The sequence below is a fragment of the Prosopis cineraria genome, unplaced genomic scaffold (assembly GCF_029017545.1).
Source record: "Prosopis cineraria cultivar Desert tree isolate PC_DT_omini unplaced genomic scaffold, ASM2901754v1 PC6, whole genome shotgun sequence".
NCBI lineage: Eukaryota > Viridiplantae > Streptophyta > Magnoliopsida > Fabales > Fabaceae > Prosopis > Prosopis cineraria.
In genome coordinates this window covers 1,035,807-1,055,535 of record NW_026555337.1, presented here as the reverse complement: position 1 = coordinate 1,055,535, position 19,729 = coordinate 1,035,807, and the positions used below count along the sequence as shown (strand labels likewise).

At 32.9% G+C, this 19,729-nt stretch overlaps 2 protein-coding genes and 2 long non-coding RNA genes across 6 annotated transcripts; 2 read left to right on the top strand and 2 right to left on the bottom strand.

Annotated features, from left to right (window-relative positions):
- The first annotated feature begins 1,200 nt into the window (after window positions 1-1,200).
- LOC129312916 (uncharacterized) lies at window positions 1,201-3,594 on the top strand. The gene is made up of 2 exons (XR_008593770.1): window positions 1,201-2,887; window positions 3,263-3,594. It is a non-coding gene; the product is annotated as an uncharacterized LOC129312916 (long non-coding RNA).
- A 3,019-nt stretch (window positions 3,595-6,613) lies between these two features.
- On the top strand, window positions 6,614-9,682 carry LOC129312689 (zinc finger A20 and AN1 domain-containing stress-associated protein 8). The gene is made up of 2 exons (XM_054955366.1): window positions 6,614-6,909; window positions 8,950-9,682. Exon 2 carries the CDS (start codon window positions 8,966-8,968, stop codon window positions 9,479-9,481), a length of 516 nt encoding a protein of 171 aa, XP_054811341.1. The 5' UTR covers window positions 6,614-6,909; window positions 8,950-8,965; the 3' UTR covers window positions 9,482-9,682.
- A 927-nt stretch (window positions 9,683-10,609) lies between these two features.
- LOC129312688 (uncharacterized) lies at window positions 10,610-12,123 on the bottom strand. Of its 2 annotated transcripts, none has more exons than XM_054955365.1 (2): window positions 12,026-12,123; window positions 10,610-11,313 (listed from the first exon to the last, which is right to left on the bottom strand). In XM_054955365.1, the coding sequence occupies exon 2, from the start codon at window positions 11,304-11,306 to the stop codon at window positions 10,749-10,751; it is 558 nt and encodes a 185-aa protein (XP_054811340.1). In that variant the 5' UTR covers window positions 11,307-11,313; window positions 12,026-12,123; the 3' UTR covers window positions 10,610-10,748. The 2 variants fall into 2 exon arrangements, with proteins under 2 accessions (XP_054811340.1, XP_054811339.1); XM_054955364.1 differs by lacking the exon at window positions 12,026-12,123 and adding an exon at window positions 11,695-12,000.
- Window positions 12,124-16,923: 4,800 nt separating this feature from the next.
- LOC129312691 (uncharacterized) lies at window positions 16,924-18,407 on the bottom strand. 2 transcript variants are annotated; one of them, XR_008593678.1, is made up of 3 exons: window positions 18,354-18,407; window positions 17,658-17,726; window positions 16,924-17,204 (listed from the first exon to the last, which is right to left on the bottom strand). It is a non-coding gene; the product is annotated as an uncharacterized LOC129312691 (long non-coding RNA). The 2 variants fall into 2 exon arrangements; XR_008593679.1 differs by lacking the exon at window positions 17,658-17,726 and having other exon boundaries at window positions 18,354-18,404.
- Window positions 18,408-19,729: the final 1,322 nt, after the last annotated feature.

The following is a 19,729-nucleotide window of genomic DNA, read 5'->3' as shown; positions in this document are numbered from 1 at the left end:
AAGAATGAAAAGGGCTTTGAAGCGTGGCATGCATGTGCGAGAAGATGGATCAATAATATAAATAAGGGGGCACGAGAATGAAACAAAAAGCATGGCGTGCAAGCCAAGTGAACCCCCCCGGACACATCATTTTATTCTCTTCTCATTCTTTTTGTCCGCAACGCCACACAGACAAAATGCCCAGTTGGCCATTACTACTTCCATACCCACTCACGCATGATACTCGCTCCGACGACAACTCACTCTGTTTAACAATGGTCGCATCTTTCTACCAAAATCCCACAAAGAAAATTATAGAGAGAGTTCATGTTCAGAAGTAAAGTATCACGCTTGTAAAAGCTTATCATTCGAGATTGCCACCTGTAGGGTAATCGCGATTGCTTATTATTGTTATTCTTCATCCATAAGCAATGATTAAATCTCAAGGTACGAAACTTAATAGACCAAATTACATATGATATTCCTAATCATAAATCACCATCGCGACCTCGGTCTGCACGGTGATGTACGTCATGTCCAAGAAATAAATACCCCACCGAAAGAATCTCCCGCCCTCGAATCATTCTTGATAATTTGAGCCAATGCTTATGAATGATGATGGTCCCTGCCTTAAGGTTTGCCTTGACGGTGCAGTTTTTTCTGACTTCTTTGAAACTTTAACATTACTGCCATATATAGCGGATAGTTTTAACAACCGTTTCATTAATTGAAGAAAATTAACCAAAGTAGGCTACAGCGATCTGGAGATCAAAATCTAAGTTTTTTTTTTTTTCCCGGGGGGTTGGGGGGGGGGACAGTGATGATGATCTCACCAAAATATGGATTCGGAAATTCATGTTTCTTGATCATACAAGGCAGAAAAGGGACAATTTTTCAAAAGTTTCAAGGGTTTCTCAAGTATGGAACGAGACTGTGGAGGCTATGAAGTATATCACGTAGTCGTTTTTTTCCTCTACAAAACAAAGGTGAAGCAGCAGGTCATCAAATAGGCTGTTGATTGATGAACTCGTCAGCCAAAAATGAAAAACTAAAACGAAGTTGAAAGCGTGCATTTTTAGTCAGTAGAGCATTCACGCGTGATGAATGGGCCTTATATTGAGCCATGGAGCACTTTTTGTTAATGGGCCAGAGGCTTATGACAGAAGACTAAGGGTTTATAATCGGTCCCAAGGTGCCAGTGTGCGGTGTGAAGAATTTGTGTTGTCTTCTCTCTCTGATATGCTTCGACTTCTTTCCTTTCTGTGAAGCTTCTTCCTCTTCTCTCTGTGGTTGTTGCAACTTCCCCATCTTACTTCTTTCCTTCTTATGTTTTCTATATCAGTGTTCTTGATTTTGTTTGAGACCATAACAATTGCGCTTTCATTGCCTTCCTGCTCTACACCGATGGAAGATGATGCTGAGGTTGAAGCTGTTTACCTTGGTATTCGGCGCAATCGCGATTGACTGGAGCCAAATCGACGTCACAATTTTCCTCACCTTGACCGTATTGATGCTCGGCTTGCTGTTATCAATCGTCGCTTGGGAATTGAAGACGAGCGTTTATCCGCATTGATTGGGGTTCCACCTCAGCTTCCACCGCCATCTTTAACGATGTTGACGCTACTCATAGTGTCTCTGTTCCTCACACACCTGTATCATCTTCATTTGACCACAACCAGATTGCTCTTGTTGATTTTAAAATTTCTACCCTCACCGATGTCTCTGAAGACATTGAAGATGTCGACCATGACCTTGGCCATTCCTTCTCGATTGGAGGTTTGTCTTCTCATATCGGTCCTCTGGGTGTGGGACCCATGGACCTTGTGTTACCCTCAATGTTGCCTTCACCCGCTGTGATGCACTCATTCTCTAACAACGTTGAGGCTGTTAACAATGACCTAACCAAACCTTAGACGAGGTGGCACTTATCGATGATTGTTGCAAGATTGTCTAATCCATTGATTCTGATAATTCAAGCTTTAATGACGTTTTTGTGCCAATTTCGTGGGTGATTGGTATTCTTCCCCCTTTTGTCGCATGTCAACCACAAATCTTCTGTGACAGATTTAAGGTGCGCCTCTGTTGACTGTGTTTGACACCCCAAGTCATTTTCCAAGTTTGCAGCATGACAATGCTAATAATGGTCCTCTACCCAACTATTGTCATACTGATACGAGGGATTTATTGGGGGTTGTTACTAGCATGCAAATGAGATTAGTCTTTGATCCTGGTAGCTAGTGTAATTTCAAATCCGTTGATGCATTTCATTATTACCGTCGCCTAATTCGTTGCTACCTTGAGCTGCATCCATGGTGTTTAACATATTCACTTTTTAAGGAGTTTTTTTATTTCAAAATATAAAATATTTTGAATAGATTAAAATTTTATTAAATACATTAATTCTTATATTACTTTTTTTCTCTTTATAATTAATTTTTGTCTTTTCTCTTTTTAATATATTAAATGAGTATTTTTGAAAATTTATATTTTTATTTGGGAAAGATAAGGTTGATAAGTATATTTAATGAATTTTATTGATATGTGAAATTTTATCTAAACATATCTTATAATTTGAGATGGAGGAAGTAATATTCACTTAAATTATTGACTTCTGTCTTAGTCTTCCAACCTTGAACTTATTCTTCACTGTGATGCTTGAGCTTCAAAATGCTAAAGGATATTGGTATTTGACTTTTCATGTTAAAGGCCATTTGCCATCTTTAGTTTTAGTAACGACAGATTTTGTTCAAGCTTTACGTCATGCATGGAGGAGGACTTACGCTGCTCTAAAGGTTCCTCTTAACTATTTTCATGCTTAAGCTCTTCCTTTTTAATTTTGATCCTCGAGCATTGAAGGTCAAGTTGCCACTTAAAGGGTCCAAAGCAAACACTTCTGGGTATGGAGAAGGTAATAACCTTTCCTCTCTACTAGTTGCTCAGTTTTCTATTCCCAGAGACTCCTTCAAGTCATTGCAGATTTATAAGACGGCATTTGGAAATGTTGTTGGTTCTGCTTTCTCCTCTTTAGCTACTTATTAGAGCATGAACAAGTCTAAGAGGCACTTGCAAGAATTAGTGAATATCAAAAGATTGATTTTGATGATTTGGATCACAAATACTTTTCTAACAATATTCTTCACGTGAATTATGAATGAGTGCCCATGGAGCTAAGTGCAGAAAATAAGTGGATAATTATAGAAGCTACTGATCTAGATAGCATTGCATAGGTTTCACAATTATTGGATACTTTTATTTGTTGCTTCTGTTTTTAAATTTGATGAAGGTAGTTGATGATACCTTGAAGACGATGCACCCTGGATTGGCATAACACTTTCCTTCTCACATCTTGTTTGGGAATGGCTGAAGTTTTTAGTTCTTGTCATCATTTGTTATTACTCTCTTGGCATCGCTTACAGATCTTACAAGCAACGAATTAGTTCTAACTTTACTTGGTCTTGACATTTTTTACCCTAATGATGAAAGGGCTCTTATTGCCAAAGCTCCATTTACTATAATTTGATGACACCTTGTTACACGAATATGTTTTGATTGGGCCTGCGGTCTTGACAATTGGAGTCATAAAAGATGGAGTCAACTCATTTATTCACTTCAGAATTTATTGGGTCTCTTCCATTTTAGCCTATTGGCATGGTTTGGATAAATCCTTTTAGACAAGTCCTATTTAATGAAACCGCTTGCATTTGAGGGGCTTTAATGCGCACTTATCTAAGGCTCTAAGCAATTCAACAAGACAAATGCTCTATAATTATCATGGTAGAGAAATTTTCATATAGACCCAATATATTATGTCATTTATAAATTATCCAATAAAAATATGCCATGTCATATGGCTATAAGATACCCTATTCCAAAAATCAAATTATTAGAAATAATGATATATAAGATTTCATTTTATTGAAATGGTGCAATTTTATTAGATTGTTTGCAAATGACATAGCATATTGGATCTATATGTTTCTCATCATTGTATTATTTCATTTATGTTACATTTCATCCCATTATTTTTTTTATAAAAAAGTTTAGGTGAGATGAATTTCAAGAACTCATTAAACTAAAGATATCTCCAAACTCAAATAACACTTACAAATATATTTAAAAATTATTAATAATGTCACCACATAATGATTTCACACTGTATCTTTACTAGGGTAGGCTTCTCTCCTCTGCCTTTTTTTTTCTATTGTCTCTCTTCTATAAATCTGGATCATTCAAATTAAACATGTATTTTTAAAAATTATTAAATTTAAATTTTTAAATCTATTTTAACGATTCAAATTTGTACTAATTTTTCCTTTTTTTCTTGTTTGCAAAGGAGAAATTTTAGCTCCATCTTTACTACCCTATTTGGTACATGGAAGTGATTTCAATGAAAGTGGAAATAGAAGTTGAGTTAGAAATGAAAACAAAATTTAAAAGTATGTTTGGTATGTAAGTGAAAGTGAGATAAAATATTATTTAAAAAATATATTTATATTTTGAAATGGCCAATATACCTATAAAATTTATAAAAAAAAAGAAAAAGAAGAAAGTCTCCATCTTCTTTGCATCGCTATACAAGACATGAACTTTATCAAAATTTATGAATGCCAGCAAACATAAACTTCCAACGACCAACAAACTCAAAACAACAATTTACTTCATCATTTACAACCAAGATTCATTGAAGAGTATGAATCAAATTTTAGAAAAATCCAAAAAAAAATTATGAACTCAATTGTTCACATAGCAATTGCACAAAAAAAATCCAAAAATGTAGATCTACACCAAAAAAAAACAATAGCAACCTATATTTGTATCAATGGAATCCAGACCTCTCCTCCTCATTGTTCCTTAATGATGCCTCACACTATAGTTTCCTTCTTTTATCATTGTCATCGAGCTCGCCTTCTCTACTCCCCCTATTTCTCTGATCTCTATTGCCGTTGCTCCTTACTTCCCAACTCTATTTTCTTCACTCCTATTGAACAAAATTGACGTTCGATATCATCATAGAAGATGTGGACATAGCTAAGATCATTGTTGATGAGGCAGTCAATTGAGGATGTTGAGGAATCAAGTTCTTTGAAAAGGTAGCCATGGTTTGAGGTCTGAGGAGAAGGAGATAGATGACAGAGGACCAAGAGAGAAGCCATATTTTGAGGACTGTGGTCATGATAGTGAAATTGCTCAAGTAACACGATGGGCTAAAGAAAAGGGTGGGTGACAACAGATAATCAATGATTTAGGGTGAAAATGAGAAAGGTATAAGTTGTTAATAAATTAAATTGTCATGGGTATGAGTGTCAAGAAAATTTAAGTTCCATGGAAGTGAACCACTTCTTTAGGTAGTTTGATGGAACCAAATTCTATTAGATTTGATAGAATTGGGTTCTTTTAGGAACTAGGATTTTGCCTACCAAGCAGTTAACAAAATGACTTTCACTTCCACTTCCCTCTTTCTAATGCCATGCTACCAAACGCAACATACATCCTTATTAATTGAACTAAGTTGTTTCCATTAATTGCATTTATTATTACTATATTAGGTGGGATTATGTGAAGGGGCTCTAACTATGTCCTGTCATTTTTCCATACAAAGGAATGACAAAACTGTCAATAATTTTTTTTGTAATAAATACTTAAAAATCTTCATTCAAAACGAAAGAAAACAAGGACAAAAAGTTCGAACGAGAACAAGAAGCCAAGCAAGAAAACAAAGACCAAAAGCCACACAAAACTATCTAAAGGCAAGCAAGAAAACAAAGACCAAAAGCCACACAAAACTATCTAATAGGTGGTTGGTCGAAAAGAATAAAAAAAAAGAAAGTCTATGAGCAAGCTTGGCCAGATGATCTGCCATGCGCTTCTCCTCTCTATACACAAAATGTAAAAAATCATTAATGAAATTTTGATAAAAAGAGAAAAGTGGGGGTGCAGGAGTAACACGTGCACCCAATAATAACTTCCCACGTCATCCCAAGAGTCTAATCAGATTCAATAAAAGGGGGAGGAGGGCCTCTCTCTCTCTCTTCCTTTACTTTTTCCATCTTAATCATTCAATAAAAATGGTCATTAGCAGAAAAAGAAAGCCCTCTTTCTCCCTCACCTTTGCCTTCAATGCTCATTAAGTAATAAGTATTTAAATTATTCAATTTTTAATTTAAATAATCTAAAATTGAATTTTTTTATTATAAAAATTTAATAAATTTATTTTATTATTAATCTAAACAATACTTTAATTTAATATTTATTTTTTATAATTTTTATAACTTAACTATTCAAATATATTTTGAACATTTTATATTTAATATTAAAAGTTTTCAAAAATTTTATTAAATTTTATTTAATAAATATACTAAAAAACAAAAGTAATTTTTAAACTTTCACTTTAAAAAATTAATAAAATTATAATTTAAAAATTATAAAAATATTTAATATTGAATTGGATTTAGATTAAATTTGTTTAATTTAAAAATTATAAAAATATTTAATATTGAATCGGATTTAGATTAAATTTATTTAGTCTAAATTAATAATAGAATAGATTTGTTATAATTTATATTTTTTATTTTAATGTATACAAATAAAATATAAAAATAAAACTTTTAATTGGACCGTCAAATTGCTTATCACTATCACCCGATGAGGATCGAAATCGAACTCCCCTCCCTCTCGCCTAGCTCTTTCCTCGGCTCTGCCCTCTCTCCTTATCGGTCCAAAATCTCCAAGGGCTAGCGTTTCGTTCTTGTTATTTATTTTCTACTTTTTATCATCTTTTTCTTGTTCCGTTATGTTTTTTGATTTTTAATAATTCATTTTCGTTCGGTGTTTCATTTGGTTAATTCAGGACTCATCCAATGCGACGCTGAGCCTATAGATCGGTCTCAAGGTTTCATTTCCCGCGATTTCCTTTTTCTTCCTGCCCAACAGGTTAGATTATGGCTCGCAATACTTTACTGGATGGCTCTAGCTTCATAATGTTGTCGTCTAGTTTTAATTGTCTGTTTTATATGTTGTTAGATGGAAAATTGGAAATACAAAGTTGTATGCAGGTTCGAAGAAAATATTAAATATTGGGGACAGGGCCTCCGCTCACGTGGCATGCTGCCATATTGATTTTTCTATAAATTGTAAATTAAAAATTTTCGGCGCACGGACCCAATTGCATGTTTTCGTTTGATGTTTCAGTTCAGAGCCCTGTTATCTGATAATACGCATAAATGTTCTGGCAATAGTATATAAACTTGCCTGACTACTACTCAATAGTTTTTTGATTTTGTTGCTATTTTCCACTTTGATTCAGTGGCTTTGACTGCTGGTGTTGTTTGTATGTTGATCCACAGTTGATATTCGTTGTCTTCACACTTTCCTTAATCAAAACGTTTTAATTCTCGAATAGATGGTGGGTTTCAATGGATATTCTATTTTGTTAATTCAAAGGAGGATGGAATTTTTTTTTAAAAATATACTGTATATGACCTTAAAAGGCTTGTGATCTGACACGCCCATCAAACAGGTCATAAGCACAATTGTGAGCTGAAGAATCATATATGCACCGGAAAAAATGGAGCTTTGTTGAATATTAGACTCGCTAAGAAGTCTTAGGATGCTGCTATCTGAATATTATATTTCCTTCAGCTCTGCTTTTCAATGCATTACGCTCTAGTTTTTATAACAGAAATAAGGTCAATACATAAGCCGGAAGGAATGTGGCAGTTTACTTTGATACTTCTTCAGCTGATGTAGGAGAACTATTGCCTTTACTTGTGCACCATGCAAGTTGTGCACCAGAACAATGAGACCATGCAGTTGGTTTGATGTGTTTAGATTTCACTTCCAGCCTGTAAAATTAATCAAGTTAACTCACTATTCCCTTTGGTCTGGTTGCTAATTTACATAACACCCATGGTTGATGCATGAGTCTCTCCCCCTTGTATGGTCTATGATGTTGGGATAGATATGCCGCGAACACCAATTTTTTGGGTGAAAGATACAATCATTTTGCTACTGTATGTCATGTGCATGACCGATTCTGCGTAGGTGGTGGTGGAAACTTATCATTATTTGCTCTTCGTTTTGATCTTGATCAATGTAGTTAAAGGAGCTTGCCTTTGTGCCTTATGCGCTAAGGCAAGGCATCAAAGACCCTTAGTGCCTCAGCCTCTCATGCTATAGGGGTGTTGAGTTAAGTCAGGCACCAAAGATAAGTGCTGGGTTAAGAAGTAAGACATTAACAAAAGGTCTGAGTCGTGGTTGACTCTAAGAAGATGCAAGATTCGGGTACCAGTTAATGTGTAATTTTTTAAACACTGAAGAGAGTTGGAGCCTTGGTGAACTTGGTTTGGAGCTGTTATGTTGGACTTTTCTTGAGGTTTGGTTCCAGCATGTAAAACAAATCAAGTCAACTTGGTGTTCCCTTTGGTCTGGTGGACTGTTAACGTGATGCATATTGTTGATGATACAGGGTTCTCTAGCTTTTGTGTAGTTCATGGCGTTGAAATAGATAAGCTGCTGAAACCTTTTTTGGGTGGAAGCTACAACCATTTTACTATGCATATCATGCTAACGAGCAATTCCAAGTAGTTGGGGTTGGAATTTTATCAGTAGTTTGCATTTCTTTTTGAGCGTTATGTATGGTGCTGGAACTATGTATTTTCATTTGCCACTTCATTTGTGTGCAGTGTTTGATGATAACTTGCACTTCTCGACTTTTTTTTTTTTTTTTGAGGTTATTTGATTCACCTGTTATCACTTTATAATATATGGTGACTCTATCTTGGTTAACTACCAAGATCAAAGTATTGAACTTTGGGCTTTATGTTTTTCGATCTTGCATTTGCATGATTGGAAAATGTGAATACAGGGAAAAACAAGTCCAACTCCGAGTGAAATATATCTATTGTTGAGACAGTGATTTGATGAATTGATTTTGGATGTTTAAACATGTAAATTTCTATTTCTTTGGTGTAGGGAAAGTTGAGAAAAGATGGACCATGGCAAGACTGGATGTCAAACTCCTCCAGAAGGTCCTATATTGTGCATCAATAACTGTGGATTTCTTGGAAGTGCTGCCACCATGAACATGTGTTCTAAGTGCCATAAAGATATGATGTTGAAACAGGAGCAGGCGCTTGCGGCATCGTCCATTGGGAATATTATGAATGGGTCATCAAGCAGCAGTGGAAATGAACCTTTTGTTTCTGCGAATGTGAATACCCCAGTCAATTCAGTAGAGCCTAAAACTACATCTGAAGAACCTTGTTTGGCTTCAGGCTCAAAGGAGAGTGGTGAGGCAAAGCCGAAGGATGGACCCAAACGCTGCAATAGCTGCAATAAGCGGGTTGGTTTGACAGGGTTCAGTTGTCGATGTGGTAACCTTTTCTGCGCCGCACACCGCTACTCGGACAAGCATGATTGCTCCTTTGATTACCGCACTGCTGCAAGGGATGCCATATCTAAAGCAAACCCAATTGTTAAGGCTGAAAAGCTTGGTAAGATTTAGGCCTGGTGTATTGAAGTTTTTCCCTAGTTGATGTTATGCTCGATTTCATCGTGAGATGACCCAAGTTTCCTGCTTTTTTTAATGTTGTTGTTGTATGTGGTGGGGAGTTTAGAATTGTAGGACACATCTGCAGTTTGAGGCACTATTTCATGTGATCGGAGAAAAAAATATATGCTGGTCCAATTGTTTGAAGTCTTTAAATCTGTGCTGGTTTGGTGCAAGTTGGTTTATTAGCGCTGTAGTGCGCCTATTCTATCATGGCATCTGTGTACCATGTGGAATTTGCTGGGCACTGTAAATTATTATGGTTTCATATATGCATTGTTTGGGCTCGCTAGTTTCCACATGCCAGAGAATATAAAGAGGCTTGCATGATTTTAACCAAAAGAAAAAAAATAATAAGATACCATATTTGGAAAAACACGATATTTTCACATCATTGTTATACTGATGTTATAAAAACACGGTGCAACATATCGCTGGTAGTCTTGAAAAACGCAGGAAGAATCACAGGAATGAGTATGATGCGAGGAACAAGAAATTGGATTGAAGTTGGACGATGATTCAGAACATACGGTTTCAGGAGAAATAGGCAAATAAATTAGAAAGTTGAATGCGTACTTGAAAAGAGAAATGTGGCTAAAAATAGTTAAATTGGAAGGCTCTATCTGAAGACAGAAGATCGCATGGACTCAATGAGGACCAAAGAAACGGCTGTATTGAGGTTGAAATATATGCGTTACATAACCGCCTTCATGAAGAGAATCCGGCGGAAGCAAGTGATGAAGCAATGGGTGGGAAAAGATTGGAATACGGCAATGATCCACAATTACACATCACGCGGGAGGCAAACGCTGACCCGTGCAGGGGTCAATGGCAATCATATGACCTCTATTTTTGACGAGGCTTCCTGGGAACCCTTGTGTAGAATGATTTACGAGCCCCCTTCCATTATCCACAAAAGGAAAGGGGGATCTAATCTACTGCACTGAACTAGTCACCATGAACATAGACTCGTGCGCTCACGGTTCTAAACGACAACATCAAGAGACGTCTCAAATTCTCTTGACAACATCTTACATCAATCTTAACGGGCAGGAAACGCAACAAACCTCCACTCACACGATATCGCTTGTCCAAAAATTGCTTCTTTTGCCGTATCAAAGTTCGGTTAACAGACCCGAGACCCGCCTTCTCTGCATAACTCTAACGCGATTCTCTCATTTATTGTAAATCTAATACCCGAAATAAAATCATCAAGGTGCAATTACAGAGCAAGGCCACTAGACTCTGCTTCAAGATATTTACATATCCTCTCCATAACCTCTCTTCCCTTGGCACTATTCTGAAGGAACCTCTCAGCACATCGCTGCTCCACTTTTTCCGCCATGGATGCCAGTGTTGACAGTGGTTTAATACGGATGCGAGTCTCCTGCTGGCAAATTGTCCACCCACTGGGATTGTCAGGATGAGGATCATATCGAATCTTCTCCTCCACTTCCACAAACTTCTGGAGGCTGATATTGCGTGTAGTTAACTGCATTGACCGCGTCTGTGCATCCACAACTGTTGATTCAACACAGTGGCAAATATCCTGACCAACAATTTTGCGGACAAACCATGGTCCTGGACAATGGATCGTGATAGCTCGGGTGGTATAAAGCTTCCCAGATGGGGGGTCAAGCCTGCGGTTCAACGTGTCAACTTCTAAAATATGGGATAATATACGCTTGTTCTCGGGGTCAGCGAACTTGCGCCAAGATGCGCAAGTTACCCGTTCCCATGGGTGCCTGTAAGTGTACTCCTGCGTGTATGCTTTCACCATAACTCTCCTTCACCATCAAAAAGTAACAGAAAATCAGTCAACTCGTGAGATTCGATTTATCTCGTGCATTTAAAAAATACGCACCATAGCTTACTACACATGATCAAATTTTAAATGGTATCTATCTAACATATTAGACACCAGATAAAGCAATACACTAAATGAAATATTTTCTACAATTGAAGGAAATAATTACTTCAAGTTCAGATGCCAGATTTAAGACTTTCATGCCCTTCTCTACGAAGTATGAAATAAAGATAATTCAATCAACTAAAGCTGAATCAATGAAAACCCAGATAAATCATCATTTACTTCAGGCAAGGCAACCTACAGGGAAATGGTTCATTAAAAACCTAAAATTCCACTAATTCATGCCGTTTACGATTACATTAGCATCCTGAGAGCGCGGTTTGCATGTTCAACAAATGGTACATGAAGTGATCGGTTGTCCTCCCAGAAACTATGAAGGAGAGGGGCGGGGGAAAAAAAAAACACACACACACACTCTCTCACGGAGAGGTAACGAAGTGTTGATTTGATAGATATCGAGAGAAACAGCCTTCAAGTAACAAAGTTGGAGCCGGCTAACAGAAAGTATGGGGATTTGCATAGAATTCCTTAAAATGGAAAAGGAATTTGGGCGGGGAGCGCATGAAAAGGGAGATAAGACGAAAGAGAAGATTGGAGAAGGAAAAGAATCAGAGAAGAGAAGGCAATACCTTGAACAAAATCGTCGAAGGCTGGAAGATCCCAGATGGAGAGAGGGAGAGGCTCGGAGAAGGAGGACGAGAAAATAATATCCGATCCGAATACTACAGCCCACAGGGAGCAAAGGAAAGTGCTGGGAAGAACAAAAAGACCATCTATGTTTGATTGGATTATGGCCCATTAAAAACAGTTGGGCTCAGATAGCAAAAAAATTGGGCCGGCAATGGAATGAAATGGGATTTCTTCCTGGCCCCCTCATAACACAAATAATTTCTTCCTTCTGAATTTTGACTACAATTTTGGAGACTTTATCAAACGAAATTGTGGGGACATAAAATTTGGCTTTTTCAGAAAAAAATTTATTCTCGCTAATATTTTAGATCTATTTATTTAAGATTAAAAAATAATTAATTTTTAGATGGTTTAGAGATTTTATAAAAAGAGATTTATTTTACAGAGATTTTATAAAAAGCAAACATTATTTTATATTTAATTATAATAATAAAAAAGTAATTATTTGTTGGTTATTTTTAAATTTTATGATATATTTTTTGATTTTTGTTTTATGAAAATAATTTATTATTAATGTATTTTAAAACTTTATGATATATTCATGTGTCCCTCATCTTTAAAACACTCATACTTCTCTACTGCATTAAATTATTTTCAGAAGTTATTTAAAGAAATTTTTTAAAATAATAAGAAATATTTTTTTTAGATTTTGGTTATTTTTAAAAATTTAAATAAACATTATAAAAAATCACAAAATAATTTTTTTAAAAAAATCAAATATTTTTTCACGAAGTAAGTTGAAACAAACAAGCCTTTATGCTTCATAAATCATAGTCAGCGCATCAATATTTATATAAGGGTATGCAAATGTAAGAATAAAATAAAATTTATAATAATATATGTTATATATACTCCCTCTATTTAAAAATATAAAGTATTTTTAATTGAATCTCACCTGCTAATAAAATAATTATTTATTTTTAAATTGATCATACCTTTTTATATATATCTCTATTAAATACCTTATAATAAATATAAAGTCATTCATTAATGGGAGTATTTTTTTTTTAAAAAGCAATAATTACACCTTGAAAAACTAAAAATATCTTATATTTTTAAACATTCAACTTCTCAAAAAATACCTTATATTTACAAATGGAGGAAGTATAAGTTATGAATGATATAATTCATTTTAAATTCCAAATATATATAAAGGAACGACCGCTAAATTTAAATCGTAACAAACGATTTGATCCCATATTTTATGGTTTATGAATAATATACAGTGCTCTCCAATTCTCCAAACCATGAGTCTAGTTCTAATTCTGGTAAGTCCAGTTCAAGTAGCATTATACTAACTAACTTGTTGATGTACATGATGATCACTGACATATATAATACAAATGAGCCTCAATCAAAATAAGCAAATTCTAGCTTATGATATTTTGCTGCACAGGACGACAATATCAACACCTTGGCTCTTACAACCTCATCATCATTTTTCAGTCTCCGCAACTCGCAAGTTTCATTTTCAGGATCCTTACATTTTTTTATTAATACAAAAATCAATTTCTAAAACAATTAAAAATAATTATCTAAATCAGTTTGAATAAGATCGGTTTAAATATGTGAGGCAAATATATACAACCAATTTAGAATAAACTTATTCTAAACCAGTTGTTAAACTGATTTAGAAACAACCAGTTTAAATAAATATTCAAAACATAAATTATTAATTTTGTCCTTAAAAAAAGTTCATTTCTAAACTGGTCATAGTCTATTTACATATATTATATCTAAATTGATTATAATCATAACTGATTAAAAAAATTGTATTCTACAAAAAAAAAATTCATTTTTGCATTTACCCTAGCTATAATAGGCTATAGTTTTAGTACTAAAAAAAAAAATTAATCCATTACTAATAAGCAAAATCCATCACTAATTTTAGCTTTAGTGGCATCATTAATTTCTGTCACAAATATGATATTACTAATTTAATGATAGAAACAGATCTGTCACTAATTTAGTGATGAAAAATATTTGTTATTAATTAACAAACTTTCATCATTAATTTTTCTATAATTAATTTTTTTTTGAGAATTCAATCACTATCAGTCACCTCTCATGCCACCTCATCAGTGCACATTATTGCCATTTGAACCTCCACATCACATCATTACCATGTCAACAATTTTATTTAAATGTGCAGTTATCTTATTTCAAACCCAAGACTGTTTCATTTTTGTATGTGTACCTTCTCCCAGTTGAGTTGTGATGATTCATTCTTAATACGCAAAATTTAACATAAAATTAATAAGCATCCAAACCTTAAAATATTACTCAAATAACATATAATGGACCCTAAACTATTAAAATAAGCAAAAAATTTCATTAACTTGTAAAGCAAATTACCCCCACCATTTATCCGTGCAATGTTCACCATTGTGTAACTTAATTGACATGTCACCTGTCAATAGAGGATTAGTGCCACAATAGCCTTTGACTTGAACCTATAAAGTCAAAAGTAACATCAATTACATATAACTTAATAGGGGGTAATTTGTTTAAAATTTATAAGTTAAGGGTAATTTATTTGAAATTTGTAAATTGAGAAGAGTTTTTGCTCATTTTAAGAGTTTAGGGTTCAAAGTACTATTGAAATAATAATTTAGGGTCAAGCATTTTCATCAACCCTTTAATATATAAATATATATGTATATATGTATGTATGTATGCATGTATGTATTACTCAATTGAACACAAATATTTAACTTAATGTATTTTTATATATTTAATATAATATTATTTAAATATGTCAATAATATATATTATCATATATACATACATTAACACATATAAATATATAATTCAATATTTATGATTAGTTGATAAATAAATTATTTAATATCAATTAATATATATTATAAAAATAAATATTTGTGTCTATCATTTTATTCATCTATGTTATAATTAAAATATTTTAATATAATAAAATTTTTATTTTAAATTTAAATTTACATAATAAAATAAAAATTATTTTTTCATATCATTTCATATTATATATTTTATTCATAAAAAGAGAAAAATTATTTGTGAAAGTATTTAATTTTATAACATTAAAGATTTTTTTATGTGAATCTCTCTCTGTATGTTATAAAATCTTCTTTTTATAATATATTTAAGCTCATTTTACTATTTTTTAATTAAAAATATTTGTCACTATTATAAAGATTTAATGATGATGAAAATTAGTGACTGATTTAAATTTTTCACACCTCAAAATTTAAGTATTACTGGCTCAAGATATACACAAGAACTCACATCTCTTGAGCCTTAGTACCATCTCATATAATTTAATTATAACATGTTCATAGTATTAAGTGGGGTTCCTTATTTAATTTTATTTTATTTAAAACAAAAGTCATAAATTCTTTATGGGAATTTACTATAGAACCTCCTAAAATTTTACAACAACAATTTCAACCTAAACAACAATAAGAAATTTTGTTTTTATCAATAGACAAACAAATAATAGTTAATCAATATAAGGATCCTAACTATAATTTATGTGAAACATTTAAAATAAAATTTTATAAATTACATAGTATAGTATATAAATTCAAGTTTGACAACAAATAGAAATTTATTCAAATTAATGCTATAACTTCAATTTGGAAATATATCCTTCAATGATCCTCTGGAGGTCCATAACTGTCTACAATATTTGAGACTAATTTTTTTTCAGTAAATAACATCTCAATAATAAAATTAAAAGCTTCAAGATAAATAAATTCATCAAATAAATTAGTGCACAATTAAAAGAGAACATCAATATAACACAATAATTGAATTTGGAGATTAAGAGATTCTATATAACTTTAAAAGTTTGAACCAATAAATTTACAATGACAAAACCTTAGTACTTGATCTTGTAAAATAAAATAAATTAAGTAAATAAAAATAGTAACAATCACTGTTTAAAATTAATAAAGGGTGTATATATATTCACAAATCAATTAACTAAACCTTAGAATAGATAACAAACGTAGACACACAATTCACAAGAATAAATAACTAAACGTGACTTACGCCATGAAAATAAATGCAAACACACAATTTATAAGGATAGATAACTAAATATAGCAAAAGCAATGAAACAAATATTAACACACAGTTCACCAGGGTGATACTAATCGAATGCAACTTGAAGTCACAAAAACAAACACAAGTACAAGACCTATAAGTAACAAATATAAGTGCAATGCCCACAAATATCAAACATGAGAGCTATGCCCACAAGTACCAAGCTAGCTAGGTTTCACCATGGCACTAAGGACTAATGGAGTTACTGTTAACAACCAGTGTTCTGCGTATGATCCTTTAAAAGTAAAATTTTCAAACATGAAAAAAATTAATTATTTTTAAAATAAAATTTTATATTCTTAATATCAAACTCGCATGAGAATTTCAAAATCTCAATTCTTTTCAATATAAAATTCTTCACTTATTTCACGTTTGCCTTCATCAAATAAAAAAAGTAATACTTGAGCTAGTAAAACTTTTTCATCAACCTTCAAGATATGCTTTATAATGAATATATATATATATATATATATATATTACTATTGTAACACACCAAATTTTTTTTTTAAATAATTTAACTCAACCATAGTTGGGTTACAGCCACCCAACACATTTTTATATCAATAATTTCGATATAAAATATTTTATAATTGGCTTCAACTCACACACTATAACATTTCAGATAAATTTTTACCTCCCACATGCCATTAGGCTAAATCACATTTGTCCATCCTTATACTCCCAACAAGTAAACTAAATCACATTTGTCCATCCTTATACTCCCAACAAGTAAAATAAACAATTTAGTCAGTTTTCAACACAAGCCAGTTATTTGGCCTTATAATCATGCCATTTTAACCAATCCAAAGTAAACCAAATATTAAAATTACAGTCATCCAAATTGTACCAAAAATAGAAATAGTTTGAAAGACATGATTACATTTATATATTCATATAATTGACAATAAACAAAAAGCCCTAATATTGGCAATATAACACATTATAAATCATAAATTAAATACCCAAAAGAGACAGTGGATCTATACCACTAAGCCTCTGGGACTCCTCCACGTGTCACTCGTGGCTCTTCTCCTGAAAATTGTTAACCACATAATGAGACTCAAAAGTCCCAGTAACCAAAGCCAATTTATGATAGTGTATACAAACAGTTAAGTGTGTGCTTACTAAGTGAGAATTAAAAATAATATAATTCCAACAAATATAAGAAATATTATAATACACACAAACAACCATCCTTATATCCCTCCATTAACCTCGAGCCGTAGCCCTCACTCGGTGCTAAATTACCCGGCCAAAGGTAGATTAGCCCGAGCCCTTACAAGCCACCTATTGAGCTCCAATAGGGGCGTACCACGTGGCACATAAATACAACAATAATAGCAAGTCTCCCAACACCTCCCACAATAATTAAACAAATTCATAATAATATTGCACAATTATACAATATTACAAAATTCATAATTTTCTCAATAATCACCCAATTAACAAGAAGTAACACTAATCATAAATTAAAAGCATGGTTACCTTGTGGCTTTTTCAATAAATTATTCCTTAAAATTTCTCTCTCACCACAATCTTCACCAGTAATACAATCTACAAATAACATATTATTTATAAATATTAGTTTCAATTTTTGAAACTAATAAAATAATTCTAATAATAGAATTAAAAATATAACATAATTCCTAATCTCAATCTTAATACAAATCTATAGTTAATACTATTAAGTATAATTTTTAACTCCTCTTTTAATTATCAATAAACATTAATAATCTAAAAATCAACTTCTAAACTAATTTCTATTATCAAAATTTTTTTTTATTTCATAAATTCGTACCTAAAATACTCAAAAATTAAAAATTAAGTCTCTAGCTTAGAATCATAATCCTATAACCATAATAATTCATTTCTCATCCCAAATAATCATCTAAACCTCAATAAATCAACATATATTTTCAGATCTAGTTTAGAATTTGATCCATAAGCCACAGATTCAAAGATCATCAATAAATTTATACTCTAGAACATTTATTATACTACTGACAACCTCAAAAACCATATTTATTCAACATAAATTCATCCCTCTTCAGATCTTAAATTTTCTACCACTACAAACTCAGAAACTAAAGAAGAAGGATGACTAAGAAAAATTTTTAGAACACTTACTTAGTCTTGAAAAGCTTAAAATCACACCCTAAATATCCTATTAAAAACTCTTACCTTAAAAATTTAGATATTTCGCACCGGCAACTCGCTTCTCTCCGCCTCAGCTCGCGCGCAGAATGAATGAGGAAATGAAGGAAGGTGAGTTTTTATAAAAATTCAGTGGGTCCCACACATTTTTTTTTATTATTATTTCTTCTTCTCTCTCTTCCCCCCTTTTTTTTTATTATTATTTTATACTTACTATTCATGCGGCGCCGAAAGCAAATTCGTTTTCTCTTCTTCTTCCTTTTTTTTTTTTGGCATACCTTTTTCCCTTTTTTTTTATTATAATAATAATTTAATAATTAATTTTTTTAATTAATTTTTTTAATAAATTTATTTATTTTATTTTTTTTTAAATTTAGAATTATATCCTAAATTAGATTTAATAATCATTTTCTACTAATTTTCTTACCTCTAAATATTATTATTATTTTTTTTAAAAAAAATTTCTATTAACCTAAATTAACTATTAAAATTTAAATTGGGATGTTACAATTCTCCCCTCCTTTTAGAAATTTTGTCCTCAAAATTTAAAATTAATAACTATTAACTACTCACTTAATCAAAAAGACGAGGATAATCACGTCGCATACTGTCCTCGGTCTCCCACGTAGCATCACCTGGAGTTGTGCTCTTCCAGATTACTTTAACCAATCTAATGGTCTTGTTTCTTAATTGCTTGTCCTTATAATCCACAATCCTTTCTGGTTCAGCTTTGAATGTTAAATTCTCCCTGAGTTCAATTTCCTCGGGTTCAATTATATGGGAAGGATCTGGTTGATACTTTTTCAGTTGTGACACATGGAATACGTTGTGTATTCCAGCAATTTGGGGTGGTAATGCTACTTGGTACGCTACTGGTCCAACTCGTTTTAAGATCTCAAAAGGCCCCATAAACCTTGGTGTCAACTTCTTAGCCTTAATAGCTCTTCCAACACCAGTTACCGGAGAGATTTTCAAAAATATATGGTCACCTACTTCAAACTCAAGCGGTCTTCTCCTCTTATCCGCATAACTCTTTTGTCTACTTTGAGCTGTGAGTAATTTTTGCTTGATTAAAGCAATCTTTTGGGTAGTCTCATCAACAATGTCTGGCCCCAAAACAGTTCTCTCACTTAATTCTGTCCAACACAGTGGCGATCTACATTTTCTTCCATACAATGCCTCATAAGGTGCCATCTGAATGCTAGAATGAAAACTATTATTGTAGGCAAATTCAGCTAATGGCAAGTGACTATCCCAATTACCTCTAAGCTCAATGGCACAAGCTCTTAACATGTCTTCAAGAGTTTGTATGGTTCGTTCCGTTTGCCCATCGGTCTGGGGGTGGTAAGCTGTGCTAAAACTCAGACGAGTACCCATGGCTTCCTGTAATGACTTCCAAAAGT

What these genes read in the sequence shown, in the direction of transcription:
- LOC129312689 (XM_054955366.1), top strand. Translation starts at nt 8,966, where the DNA reads ATGGACCATGGCAAGACTGGATGTCAAACTCCTCCAGAAGGTCCTATA.